Here is a 14,471-nt window from a genome sequence, read left to right on the forward strand (position 1 = left end):
GTGTGTGTGTGTGTGTGTGTGTAGTATGTGTGCAGCAACAGTGCTGATGAATCATACAGTGTCTCTCTGGGCCTTGTTGCCTCGCTCTGTGGTGTCGTTGGGTTTTGCATAGATGCGAAACGATTGATTTGCTGGAGAACAGATCTTTTTTTTTTTTTTTTTTTTTTTAAACAACCCAACCCAGCACATTTTTTTTCTGCATTTTCCTTTGCATTCCTAAAAAAAAAAAAATTTCCCAACCTCCCAAATCTCGCACGTATAGGCGAGTAAATGTGATTTGCATTATAGCTTGTTCAGTGATTTATTTCTAATTTCGTAATATTAGAAAACCACCGCCAATGTCAGGGTGTAGCTGTAGCCAGTGATGTAGTGGTAAATAAATAAGTGGGTAAACTTTGACTTTTCAGGAATCAAAATGCAAACAGCCACCAATACAAACACAAATCACATTTTTAAAAACATTGATAATTTGAAATTCCCTTATTTTCATATAGATCTTGATAGGATTTGTTCAATCAAAATTCCTCTTAGAGATTTATCTCAGCCTTAAAAGCTGAAAAATTCAGTTGCTCATAACAAGAGTGTGGGTTAGATGGATTGCCCTCCACTACATCCCTGACTAAAGCAAACCAAAAACAAAATTGAACACTGAATAAATTAAAAGAAAAACACTAATGACAACGAGTGAAACATCTCTCCAGAATTCCTAAATCCTGACAGGTAAGTTTGTCAAAAAGTGTGCCGTGGATAGATTGTTGATTGCAAGGGGACGCACGATAGGCTTCTCTTTTTTTTTAATTGTGAAAAAACGCGTTCAGTTCGTCATACACGGGGGCCCGTTCGTGGTGTAAGTGCATGTCGTGGTAAGGCAGGACGTTTTCAGAGTGAATGCCGCTCCGGGTCCCCGAGGAGCCAAACACCAGGTTGTGGGCACCGCTGGGTCTGGAGCCAGGCAGGCCGGAGTAATGCATAGAGTAGTGGTACCCCTTCTCGTTTTCGGGGGACGCAGAGCCTTGGTGCTTCAGGGAAAAGTTGCCATTGATGCACAGGGGCGGGCTGAGGGGCCCCTCGTATTCAGGACTGTTATACTCCGGGGACCCGCTCCCACCGTAGAGAGAGTCGTAAGTCGAGCAGTAGCCGTGCGTCCTCAGCGGATGCGAGTTCGAGCCCGGCTGGCAGTGGGGGCTGGAGAGACGCGCGCACTGGTACGGGTAGGAATGCATGGAGAAGGAGCCGGACCCGTACCTGCTCCCGTCCTGACACTGCTGCTCGGTTAGGAAGTTACGGGAGTTCAGCTGCAGGCATCCCGCCACCAGGTTGGTCGTGGGCTGGGAGAGTCCCTTGCACAGCGTCTGGACGTAGGACACAAGGTCGGGCCTTTTCCCAGAGCGCAATATCTCCGACAGGGCCCAGATATAGTTTTTGGCCAACCGCAGTGTCTCGATTTTGGACAGTTTTTGCGTTTTGGAGTAGCATGGCACCACTTTACGCAGATTGTCGAGCGCAGAGTTCAGGTCGTGCATGCGGGTCCGCTCTCGCGCGTTGGCCTTTGTCCGCCGCATCTTGGAGCGCTCGATGCGGGCCTGGGTCATCTTGCGCTTCTTGGGGCCCCTTTTCTTGGGCCTGTCCCCCTCTGTATCCTCTCCGTCGTCCTCCTCCTCCACCTCGTCGTCCTCGTCGTCTTCCCCGGCGTGCTCCGAGTGCGTCCGGCTGTCTCCTCTCAGCTCAGAAGAATCCATGTCGTCCTGGGTTACCTCATGGTCCTCATCTTTGATCCGGGGGCCCTCGCCTTCGCTGTCCTCCGCCCAGCCGGAGTATTTCTGCACGTCGGGAAGCAGCGAGGGGTCACTGAAAAGCCTCGTCAACATTGTGGCTCTGGAGAGGAGAGAAAAAGAAATCGAAAACGAGGCCTCACAAGCACAGGACATGTACAGAGTGTCTAAGTAGCTGTATAATAAGAAAACGAAGAAATGGCTCCATACTAGAAAAAAAGATTAAACTCTCTATAGTGCACGTCACCATAAACATCCCAATATTGGCCCTATATTATAAATCCCACTGAAAATGTATTAAATTCTCAGTGTAAGGTCAATAAAACTATTAACTAGACTACTATCGCTGCTTGACTTTTAATATCATTTTACCATCAGAGTCGTTATTTTCACCTACAGGACAAAGAGTGCAAATTTGTGGGGGCTGAAAAAGAGAAAGAAATCAGCTCTTAAAAGCTTTACGCTGGGTTACAGCCAGACGGATCCCTCATTTAAATCCCTGCTGTCATCCCGTGTGCCCTCTCGCGTCCTCTCAGCAGCGGGTCCCAGCGGCAGGGGCCACATTACAGGTCCCACGGGGGGGCCCCCACTTTCACTCCTCCTGACGCCCATATATATACACTGCTGGCTGCATTCCAGCACTATTCATCTATACCCATACACCTCTCCTCAGAGGAGGCGAAAGGGATTTTATTTAATTGGTAGGTTTGCTCCGTATAAAGTCACGCTGATTATTAAATTAAAGCTTATAGACATTTCCTAATTCAAGCTGTAAAAAGGCTTGGAAAGCTGTTTTAATACCATGGCCTTTAAGCAGCAGCCAACAGGAAAAGTAACCCACTGTCTTTTAAAATAAATAAAATATTAACATTTTATCTATCGTATGTCAGATGAAACAATAATAATCATCATTATAATAATAATTATAATACATAAAGAAAGAAATATTCCCTTTTTAGGATAAAAATACATTAAATTCTTTCGCAAAATACATCAAAATAACAGTAACGAAGTACATTTAATGTTTTAAAAGTAAGCAAACGTGTATTATTAATAAATCTAAAATCAAAAGTAAATTGATTAGCCTACCACTTGATTAGTAAGTTCAGTCCCATCACAGAAAGACGAGGTGATCTTTGACAGCTTCAATAAGCCTCCATTGGCTTCCTCCCTAACATGTTTCACTTCCCATCTATTATTATAGTGCAGCAGCAGATAGACTTGCAGCCCGTGGTAAGGTAGGCTGTGATGGTTGGTTAATTATCTCGGGGGGTGTGCCAGGGGCAAAATCTAGTTTTTAAATCTCAGGCTCAGGAGGTTTGCTCAATTAGAAGGGGGGAGAAAAAAAACACAACAACGTTTAATTAACAGACCATGCAGCTTACACGAAATAGATTTCACACATAATTCAGTATGCACGAGTGCATGATTTCAAAGCACTTTTTTTTTAGTCAGCCCTTTGCAGATGGAAATCGCTTGTATCCTTTTAGCCCTCGTTAAAAAATAAAAAAAAAACACAACTCGTGAAACACACAAATATCCTGCAAAAGCCTGCATGCATTTACTCCCCTGGAGCAGCAAACGACTGTGGGTTTAAACAATGTTATGTCGAGATAGATTGTTGGAGATAAAATTGGACAAACAGAGATAAATCATAATGCACACCGCCTGTCACAGTCAATGGCGTTGTCCCACCCTTTCATTTGCTCCGAGATTGGACGTGCAAATCATCGACAAAATCATCAATAAATCTCCCATTAAGCTCGAGGACGTCCTTCGCTGAGGCAGCGGGGGCTGATGTCAAAATCCTCTACTGATATCTGTGCTGCTCATCGTCTTTTGTTTCTCTGATTCAATGTCCAGGCGCAGGAATCTCTAAATCAAATTAATGTCCGATATGATCTATTTACAGCCTGCGCGACGCTGTTGTAAAAAAGGGGGGGCTACTCCAATTCTCCAAGATTGCTCCCTGAAAATAATCCTGGAGGGGTTGAAACCCGGACCGGGAGTCGCTTTTTGACGCCTTTTTGACTCAAGCGTGGCATTTGATCTTTATCTTTTATAATCCAGGTAGATGGATGCCAAAAGTTGAAGGGCAAGCAGAAAGAGAGCGAGAAAGAGAGAGAGAAAGAGAGAGAAAGAGAGAGAGAGAGAGAGAGGTGGAGTGCGGAGCTATTTTGTGCACCTAATATGGAAATCCAATAAACTGGTCAACATGCCATTTATGACATTTTTTGCCAAAATGTGCCATCAGCAGATTTAGACTCTGCAAAGAGCCTATATACCGTGGATCAATAGGAACACACAGGAGCAAAGTCACACACATATTGGGCGACTATACATTAGATTTCCACATGGATTCATGCCAGTAGATTATTAGCATTTTACCCTACAAATTATGAGCGATAAAGGTGCCTTAATTTCCCAAAACAAGCTATTTAAAGTACAGTAACAAACGCAGATGAACCACCTTGCATTAAAAATACATCTGTTCATCTGTTTATTAGATTAATTTACTCCTCCATTTTGGACCTGCGCTTCAGCATCCAAAGATTTTTTTTTTTCTTCTTTTTTTTTTCTTGCTACTGTTGTTGTTTATGTTCCAACTTACCTCGTCTCGAGCTCTTCACAGGGGATAGGAGAGAGAGAGAGAGAGGAAAAAAAAAAACTGCGCTTGAGTTTCAGACCATCTTCAGGGGCCGCATGAGCGAGCGAACCAACGCTCCCTATCAGTGTGTAGGTGCAGGCAGCAGCGCGCGGCTCTCCTCCTCTGGCTCTGATGGGGTTGTTTAGTGGTGCTTCTCTCCCGGCGCGCGCACTCGAATAACCGGAGCTTGCGAGCTGAACGTGCGTCTTCGGCGAGTCTGTGTGTGAGTGAGGAGTGAACATGTATGTATGTGTGTACTGTATGTATGTGTGTGTGTGTATGTGTGTGTGTGTGTATGTGTGTGTGTGTGTGTGTGTGCGCGCGTGTGTGGCAACTGTGAGCTACCGGGGACGGGGTTACATACCAGCTAAGGCTGTGATGCCAGCGCCCATATGGCTGGCACGTCACCGGCAAGAGCCATCACAGGAGAGCCCGGTGATTGACATGCGCCCGCATTCGGAGAGATTTGCCCTCCCGGGGGAAGAGAGAGAGAGAGAGAGAGAGAGAGAGAGAGAGAGAGAGAGAGAAGGGTGGGGGGGGTGCGGTGGAGGAGGTAGAGGAGGAGGAGGTGGTGGTGGTGGTGGTGGTGGAGGAGGAGGAGGAGGAGGAGGGCTTCGCCATCTGTCACCGCGCTAGCGCTCACACAGCCAGAAAAAAAGGAGGAAAAACAGAAGAGAGAGAGAGAGAGAGAGAGAAAGAGAGAGATAGAGAGAGAGAGGGGGGAGAAGATAAAATGGTGGAACAACAAAACTCATCATTGTTGACCTGTGTTGCTGCTTCAAGAGATGTAGGCTATTTTCTTATCATATCTGGGAATTTTCCCATTCACCTGCCAAACTACAGTTAATATGAAATGCAAGGGAGAAGGGAGCAGTCTGCACGAGGAGGATTATAGTTGTATAGGAAGTGAATATACAGTACAGTTAAGTATGATAGGATCAATGCATAATCTCAGCCATACTGATTCCCTATAGGGGTGTTATAGTGATTACTCCACAGGGTCGCCTATTAAGTGTCTAATAGTGTTAATGTGATAATACAGTAAACAACTATGACCTGCAGCTAGTCAAGTGCTGCTATAAAATCATATCTACACAATCAATGAACTGTTTTTTTTAAAAGAAGTTTGAGAGGATAATACGACAATAATGTATTATAAAATGACATCAATTAACTCTTCAGCAAATGAAAGGTGGGTAAAGTGGGTTTAGTTGCAGGGTTTACCCTCCACCACATCTCTGGCGGGAGGTAGGGGGATGGGGATGCATTATAAGTGCATTAAGGCCGTGGAACAGAAGGCATATTGTTTATTTATTTACCTAATTGGATCAAATTATGCTTCCATGTATTCAGAGGAACGACAACCAAAACCAATTGTGATTTGCTCTGACTCTTGTGGGCACAACACCGGGCACAGATGACCCACTTGCCAAAGCCGCAAATTAGTCAATATAAAAGGTATAATGTTACATAGGCTTCTGCTGTATGCAAGGGTCTGTGTGTGTGTGTATGTGTGTGTGTGTGTGGACTGGTGCTCATGTGGTGAAGTGTGAAGATCAAATGTTTCCTGGTAGCTGTGTCCGAATGTGTGCGGTTTGCCAGAGCTGCTGCTGGTGTTTCCAGGGCGTAATGCTGAGTGAGGGGCGCCTTCAGGGGTGAGCATCAGAGGAAGAGGGAGAGAGGCACAGTGAGAGGAAGGGTGAGAGAGAGAGACAGAGAAAGAGAGAGAGAGAGAGAGTGAGACCCAGGTGTGCAGGCTCACTAGGGATGTATGAAAAATGAGGAGGAAGAGGGGGGGAGCGGGGGTGTAGCTGTTGATGACAGGGAATTGGTGCTGGTAGAAGCTGGCAGAGGTGCCTGAGATTTAGGAGGGGGCATGTTGGCACATCAGTGGCTTAGATGCAAGAATTCCTCACTACCAGCATCCCAGTCCCTCTAGTGCGTCTGCCTCGCTGCATTGTGTCCATCCCAGCCCCGAGATCTCTCTATTTAGCACATATTAGTGGAGTTAATGTGGGAGAAATGAGTTTGATGACCACCAAGTCCAATTTGGCACAAAGAGACCCGTCGGGCTGAGGGAACAGGGACCTGGAGGCTGAAAAATAGCTGATAGAAGCTCATCATGTCCTTGGGCCTGGCTCACCCCTACATCTCCTCCGCAACCATAACTGGGGGAGTGTTTAGAGGGTGGCGGGGTCATCCCTGGGGTCACCGGTAGTGTGGCAGCTGTGGCAAGGGAGCCGTGATGCTGCACATTCACTAATGTGTCTCATCCCTTATGGGATGAGGGGATGGTAACCTGGCACTGCCCCAAACCATGGTGGGGTGATTGTGTCAGTGTTTATGTGTGTGTGTGTGTGTGTTTGTGTGTGTGTGTGAAGGGAGAATAGAGGGGCATGGAGCTTCACTGCCAGCCAAATCGCTGCCCTATCCTACCTCAGCTGCAGTGGGGAAAGAGGGGGGAGGGTTCAATTGCTGCGGCCATGGGGGGCTGATGCTTCTCAACAAGTCCCAAACAACCTTCAGGTCACCTTGCCAAAATAAATGCTAAATGTCAACAGCATGGCTTTAGCCAGCACCGGGCTCAAGGCGACTCCAATCAGGGAGGCTTTGATCTGATATTGAAACGCTGGAGGAGAGCTTGTTTGGAATTACAATATTTTAGAATGACTTTGCATCCTGTTTGTATGCGGATTAGTCTTAAGTAAGGGCCACCTGCTGTGCCTTTTCATAGCCTAAATGCATGTAATCAAAATGCAAAAATTGAAGCCCTTTCCCTTTAAGATATCAAATTCTCCATCACTCTTTTCCCCTCTATGGTCAAATGACACCCAATAGCCTTTCAAAGTCATCAAGCCACACCTCCTACCTTTGTCATCTTCCCCCTCCTCCCTTCCTCCTTTCCTTTCCTCACTGTCAGACATCTGAGGTGATGACCTGCACTTCACTTGTCTTTCTGGAAGAATTGCAAACTTCTGCTGGCAAAAAAAAAAATGAAATACAGCACACACACACACACACACACACACACACACACACAAACACACACACCCACCCCCCACCAGACTCCCGGACCCCATCTGCACTCTCCTCTCTCCAGCCCTCTAATTGCATATGCACAAATGCAAATGCCTATTAATTAATTACTTGACTAATTAGTGCAGTGGTATTTTAGAGCGATAAATCAAGTGGAGATGGGGCCGAGGACGGCGGGGCAGGAGGAGGGCCGCGCGGAGCATCGACAATGAACCCGCACCAGAGGGAATGCTCCTACTGTACAAGTGTGTGGCTGAAGAGGACGTTGCACGCTGGACCCTCTGAAATGAAGCAAACGCTTGAAGAGTTGAGTGAGCGAGGTGAGTACTCTCTGTCTGAAAGAGGAGGTGAGGAAGGTAGAGAGAGTAGAGAGGAGATGTAATTTAGATTGCATAGATATGACCTCTGCTCCACCAAATGTGTTGTCTCCTGGCACGTGGCCAAGCGCGAATGCTCGTTGCACCTATTTTCACAAAGGAGAAACCGTCGGCTACATACTACGACTGCTCCTACTGATGCATATTTATACTGATATTGTAAACCATGTACAATAGTTCAATGAGCATAACAGTTGGCATCATTTAGCCTACGCACTGAAACGGATGTGATAATTGTGGCATCTGTGATTGGGAGGTGAATAATTCTGGCAGCCCTGGTAAGCCTGTGTAACTGTCTATGTGTGTGTGTGGGTGTCTGTATGTGTGTGTGTGCCTGTAGGTGTGCCAGGCCCCCACCATAGGTACCCATGGAGATCTCCGGACTGAAATATTCATTCTTGTTTGCTCGCCCAGACAGTGTGGTCCTAATTGCAGCATCAGAAAGCTCCACCTCTCCCTCTCGTCTGGTTTGGCTGCAGCGGAGACAATCCTCACCTGGGAGCAGGATGCCTGTGTAAGTATGTGTGTGAGTAGGTGTGTGTGTGTGTGGGTGTGGGTGTGTGTGCTTGTACATCCATCCTCTTTTCTTGGGAGTGGAACTGGGTTTGGTAGATTTGTGTTTGGCTCGCTCTTCCCTCACTTTCTCACTCATTCTCAAACACTGTGCCACAAAGGCACTTTTTCAAGGATCGGTTCTGTCAAATTCATTCATTTAATTTGCTCACGTGTCCCATTTTGCACGTATTTCGGCTTGCCTTCATGCCTCATTCACTCTGCCTGTGTTGGAGCTGGGTTGGCTATTGATCTCTCTATTGAACTCTCTGTCAACATGTCTGTCTGTCTGTCGATCTGTCGGTCCACAGGGTGTGTGTGTGAGGCTCTGGAGTTTTTCATCAGTTCCTGTGCCAACCCAACCCGTGCCTGGCCAAGCTGAACCATCTTGTGGGATTTTTGGCTTTTAATTATAGTAAGAGAGGATTAATTATGGCAGTGGAAACAAGGGGCCATGCATTATTGATGCTATGAGTGAAAGGCTGGAGGGGGTAGAGGGTGCTAATTAAATCACTGCCCTACTGCCACGTCCTCCTCCGTCTCTGCCTCCACCATGTCTTCCACCTGCTACATCTCCAACACCCCACCCTAAGTTACTCCTCTCACCCACCCACACGTATACGCACACATATATTGTCACTCACACAAAACACTCAGACCTCTGTTGTCGTTTTTTCACGTCTAGCTTTGTTTCCCAAAAGCTCTGCCTCACTAAAATGTCCAAATCAAAGTTTAAGAATATCTTCCACTCACTAAACCATCTTTAGCTTTTCAGGAATCTGTAATCATTGTAGTGTTTCCTTCCCCTTCCTGTGTCTCAGTTGTGTCTCAAGAGGTTTCCTCTCAGCCTCAATAGTATCTCAATTCACACGCTGCCACTTCCTGTTAAGAGTGATTTATACATTTTATCCATCTATTCAATGTCCCCCGGCGGTGACATGTTTTAAATTTACTTTCATCCTAAATGAGCACCTCAGTTTCAATTTCAACCCCCATTAGGGATGCTCTTTAGACAACATTTTTTTTAATAGAGCCAAATGTAACAAAAGGCTGCCATCTACTGGAATTTACTGCCATCTGCTGTCACTTTTATATCTGCTAAGTAAGAAGCTCTGTCTGGGTTATCTGTATTTAAGCATTATCAAAAATGACACCTCTTTTTGAGTAAATGGAAACTCTCAATTTCACATGAAACAACCCTAAATGTATCTTAAATTCTCAATTTATTCAAAGCAAATTCATTTTCTAAAATGAATGCATAAAAAATGCATTTCTTGTGTCCCAAAGAAAACAGGCTGTAACTGTATAATGACAATACGTTAAAGTAAAAGGAGAAACATTTTTATACCATTTTGTTCCTAAACATCAGACTGTAGGCTGCTTATAAAGTGCACTAGCCATGAGGAGTGACAGTATAAAATGATTGGCATTACACAGGAGTTACACAGTTGTTTTCCAGCCTGCCATTTTTTCAATGTAAAATATCATCAAATAAACCACAGAAGTCTATTTTACATCTTAAGGGTTTGCTCCATTCCCATATCTGTGATATTTTAGTCATCTATACCTAGGTTGAAAGAGCATAAACAACGTTTTGAGAAACTGAAACCTTCGAAAAGAATAGTTATACAAATTCTTTATGATAAAAAAAAGAAAAAGGCAGTCGTGAGTTGATCCAAACAAGGATTTTCTTCCTGTTCAGCTCTCCACACTGATGCTACTCTTGTGAACAGGAGACTGTTGTCTCCTGGATCCATTTTTTCCCCAGAAACTCTATATTCTAGATTCTTGTCTCCCATCCCTCAGTTTCTCTGTCTTACTTCTCAGAGAAGATCTCATCATGCGCGGTACTGTGCTAACAGATTCCAGGTGGATTTTGAGTCCTTCCTGGGTGTCTGACGTTGCAATGATAACAAGGAGGTAATCCCCTTTCTGTCCATTTGTTTTTCTGTCACATTTTGTGACAGTGTGTGATGTACCATTTTGGGGGTATGTCTTTCTCTTGGGTGCAGTGCAGCAACAGAGGGGACCTGTAGTAGTTGATTAAACCTTCCTTCAGTCTGACAATCTAATTTAAAGTCAAACATCCACCTTGATGAAATAGTAGGGTAAAAGCACTGGGTTACAAAGTTCTTCACTGTTCCAAATAAAGAAAAACAGAAGGCCTACATGCAAAAAAAGGGCAATAATACGTAGATCAGATAAAATTAGTTGGAAATATATAATTTTATTATGAAAATGAAATTATGGAAAGGATTTATGTTTATTAAGATTGACTGTATTTGTATGAAGAAACTACAAGTATGCTATGACTTCTTGGGGAATTGTGATTGATTTATAATTTTGTGTTAATGCTCTAATGTTCTGTTGAAAGGGTGACAATTTTTTTATGTACTTGACTGTCAATCCTATGAGATGAGCTGGTTTGGTTGTTATGTTTATGTGGTTATAATGTGTATGTTTAAGTGCATATGTATGACTGTATGTGTGGAGAATAGCCAATGCTAATGCTGGTGCTAATGGGGATTCTAACATATCAATAAATAAATGATGAAAGAAAGAAAGAACCTAAAGAAAATACATTTGTACATATATGTATATACTGTATGTATATAAATCAAAGACAAGAAAGAGTGTTGAGGAACAATTCAGGGCAAGCAAGCAGAAAAAAATATGGTGATTTGAGACACACACAGAATTTCTGATCTCTCATCTCTATATGGGGGGAAAAAAAACCCTCAAAATGTATTTAACATCACAATCTCAATGCCATCTAAACTGTAATTACCCCAACAGAACTGCAGATGGTAGACTTGGATCCTTCACGACCGATAGCGCGGCACATCCCTAGATGTTACTGAAACTGCAGCTTTCCCAGGTGTATCTGTCTATGGCTGTTCAGACGCTACCTGTTTATTGTGTGATGGCATGTTATATAACTGGATAGAGGGGGGGATGAGCAAGGTGTCAAGTGAGGTGTTGACTGACAGGCAGTGCCCCTCAACAGAATTACCAGGACACCTGCTATGTCGGCACAAAGCCTCTCTGTGATCCTGATTAATGGAATATTTCACCTTTTACAGCGATGTTTGTCCCTGAAATCCCCTGTGAAGGTATCGGCTTATTACTGCAAGAGCACCTGGCAGGTAGAGAGAATTAGGCAGCCTGAAAGAGAGGGGTTGCAGAGTGGATAGATTATATGTCTCCATTTGCTTTTTTCAGTATAATTCTTTGCTCTTTTTGTTTTTTTTTAGCAATACTTTATCTCCATCATCTTCATCTATTATATGTCATCTACGGAGGGTCTGAGGGGCCTGTGAATTACTTCCATAACAGGGAGGTTTTTGTCCCCTCATTGTCACATGGTACAAGATGCCCCGTTTAAGAGGAGATAGAATTACACACTTTTCCCCAATCTGTCTTTGGAGCTGGTTTGGAGAGTCTCCAGTATATGTGTATGTGTGTGTGTGAGTGTACATGTCACACATTTTGTACAGTGTGTCCCCGCTTCCTCCCGGAGTTATTATCAAGCTTGGTGTTCTCTGGCTGCAAGTGTGATCTATTTTCAAGACGTTTTTCCTCTGGTTCTGCCAATGCAGAGATTTAATGACGTGCCTGAGACAAGATGTATAAACACAGTGAGGAGCAATAAAAATAGAGGCAGACACACGCGGGTGTACATATACTGTAGATGAGTAAAGCGGGTGACATAAAGGCTTAATTAGAGGTACAAACTAATGCAGACACCCCCAGGGGTATTCAGACTCACAAACACATTGTAGGGAGGTTGTTACATAACCGGCGAACAAATGACTGATCAAATATTAACAAATGAATTACAGGGCGGTGTCAGGACATTACAAATATCAAGATCAACTGAGCTATACACAGGAAATAAAAACGGAGAGAATGGAGAATACAATGTGTTATGTGCAAATTAGTACACATACTGAAGAGTATCTGTTTGGTTCCCAATTAGAGCAATTTGTTCTACTTGTCATTGTGTCCACAACGTGGAGTACTTTTGTTAATATGACAGACGGCCTGGGGATTTCACAATGCCCGGCCGCTCTGACACTTCTGCATTCATAGATTTGAAAGCTTACCTGACTGATTTGTCTTTCCAGTAATCCAGGAAGAGTCTACTCATGTTTGTGGTGCAACACATCACATGTTTTTTTTTTTTTTTTTCTGTTTATTGCTTTGACAGGGTGTTGTTTGTCAAAATGTTTTTCCGTTTCTCATATTTCATAAAGCCAAACAGCTTCACATTTTTTATCTAACAAGACCACCGACTGCACTTGTGGAGCTGCAGACAATGAGTAGACACGGCAAAACAACTCCCAGGAGTAAATATTGTTGGATTTGCCCAAGAACAGAATGTGTTGTCTGAATTTTTAAAAAAATATGATTTACTGGTGACCTAAATCTGATTTTCTGTTGCTCTAATCCATGCAGCCGCTATATATGCAGTGTGATGTTGCTGTTCTCAGTCAACCTTTAGTAAAATACAATAGATTATGTGCTAATATCCTTTAAATTAATGACTTTATATGCATCAAACTGGATTTAAATTACATAATTTCTAATCTGTTAACTGCAGCGCAGTGCAGCACATAACCTACAAGTTAACTTTGTTTATGAGGTATAATTTTATACTCCTTTTTGTGATTATATTCTAACTTGGTCTAACATGTCTGTAGTTATTTGCAGTTTGCTAAAGCTGCAAACCAAGGCTTAAAGAGACATTTTTATTTTGCCAGAGAATTGTGATTATTTTTGGAGATTAAACGCCTCATCTTATATTGGAGTCTCAGATCACAGATGATCATCCTGTTTGTGTTTACTGTGCCAGCCTTGAACTTGCTTTTTCAGTCTTGGTTTGACTGTTTTCATGTTCTTTCCAGTTTTATCTTGGCTTGCCCTCTCTCCTGGGTTTTCTCATCAGGGTTGCACAACAGACTTTTTTCCAAACAGCTTTGCAACACAGTTGGATAGAATAGAATAGAAATGTAATTGACAAAATATGTGGAAAATTGCCATGGGCCATAAGCAGACAGGTCAGTATGTCCCAATAAAATAGTTAAAACATATTTAGAGAATTAATTCAGTACGGAAACGGCAGATAGCATATTTCCTTGGTAAAGAGTGACTTAACGTCCTTTGTTAATCTTGTTTTTGCTGACCTCCAATGGTTTAACTTCTCACCTTGCTGCAGTGATGTACAGGTGTACTCCAGGACCTCGTGACATCACTGTTGGTTGTGTTTACAGGTGCAACAAAGCACTCATAGTTATCATATTTTCATGCAGCTTTGCCATGATTTTATTGGATATCTTTTCAACTGTTGCCAATTTTCCCTTGTTTTCAGACTAAAGATTGTTCCATGTGAAAAGGCACGATGTTTTCCTCTAATGTGAAACAGTTCTTGAATGTTTTGCTGATCTCATAGCTGTAAAATTCAGTTTCCGACTAATAAAGTGCCCTCATATTTAAAATCTTCAACCTATACCACTTGCAGGTTCTCAGTGACCACAGGGTGAGAATGGAAGAGGGGGGCCTTTAATGACCACGGTGCTGACCTGACACCAGCTAATCAGCTCTCTCACATACTGTTAATATCACAGCGCTCTGTGTGGCATGCCCTCAAACCAAACAAGTGTTCAGCATATTTATTTTACAGAGATCGAGTCGAGTCCTGAATCTGCATCTTATTTGTTTCTATGGAGAACAAAGGCACTGAGGTGCATCCGTGTTTATCACATCCTGCCATCCAGGCACTGATTCATAAAAAGACGCTGCTCCTCACCTCCCGAGCCTTTTAATTAAGATATATTCCTTATTTCTTAGTTAATTATTTGACAATAAAAATTAAATCATCATACAGCATAATTAAATGCTGGAATTGTGTGGCTTGTAGTGAGCCGACCTCTTAAACAGAGCCTATTATGCATTCCTCATGAAATATTGCACAATTCCTGCTGAACACACTACAAGTTATGCAACCAATCTGGAACAAAATCGGATGGCAGTGAGCGACTAAGAAAGGTTTAATTTGTTCAGAAACATTCAGAAACTGCTTAGACA

General features: G+C 43.4%; 1 protein-coding gene and 1 long non-coding RNA gene across 3 annotated transcripts; one reads left to right on the forward strand and one right to left on the reverse strand.

Annotated features, from left to right (window-relative positions):
- Positions 1–700: 700 nt before the first annotated feature.
- Positions 701–4,527, reverse strand: LOC121884591 (neurogenic differentiation factor 2-like). 2 transcript variants are annotated; one of them, XM_042393455.1, is made up of 2 exons: positions 4,384–4,527; positions 701–1,875 (listed from the first exon to the last, which is right to left on the reverse strand). In XM_042393455.1, exon 2 carries the CDS (start codon positions 1,866–1,868, stop codon positions 795–797), a length of 1,074 nt encoding a protein of 357 aa, XP_042249389.1. In that variant the 5' UTR covers positions 1,869–1,875; positions 4,384–4,527; the 3' UTR covers positions 701–794. The 2 variants fall into 2 exon arrangements, with proteins under 2 accessions (XP_042249389.1, XP_042249390.1); XM_042393456.1 differs by lacking the exon at positions 4,384–4,527 and adding an exon at positions 2,862–2,882.
- Positions 4,528–7,625: 3,098 nt separating this feature from the next.
- LOC121884779 lies at positions 7,626–8,889 on the forward strand. The gene is made up of 3 exons (XR_006092408.1): positions 7,626–7,775; positions 8,173–8,346; positions 8,696–8,889. It is a non-coding gene; the product is annotated as an uncharacterized LOC121884779 (long non-coding RNA).
- Positions 8,890–14,471: the final 5,582 nt, after the last annotated feature.

Source organism: Thunnus maccoyii, chromosome 18, assembly GCF_910596095.1.
Source record: "Thunnus maccoyii chromosome 18, fThuMac1.1, whole genome shotgun sequence".
Classification (NCBI taxonomy): Eukaryota; Metazoa; Chordata; class Actinopteri; order Scombriformes; family Scombridae; genus Thunnus; species Thunnus maccoyii.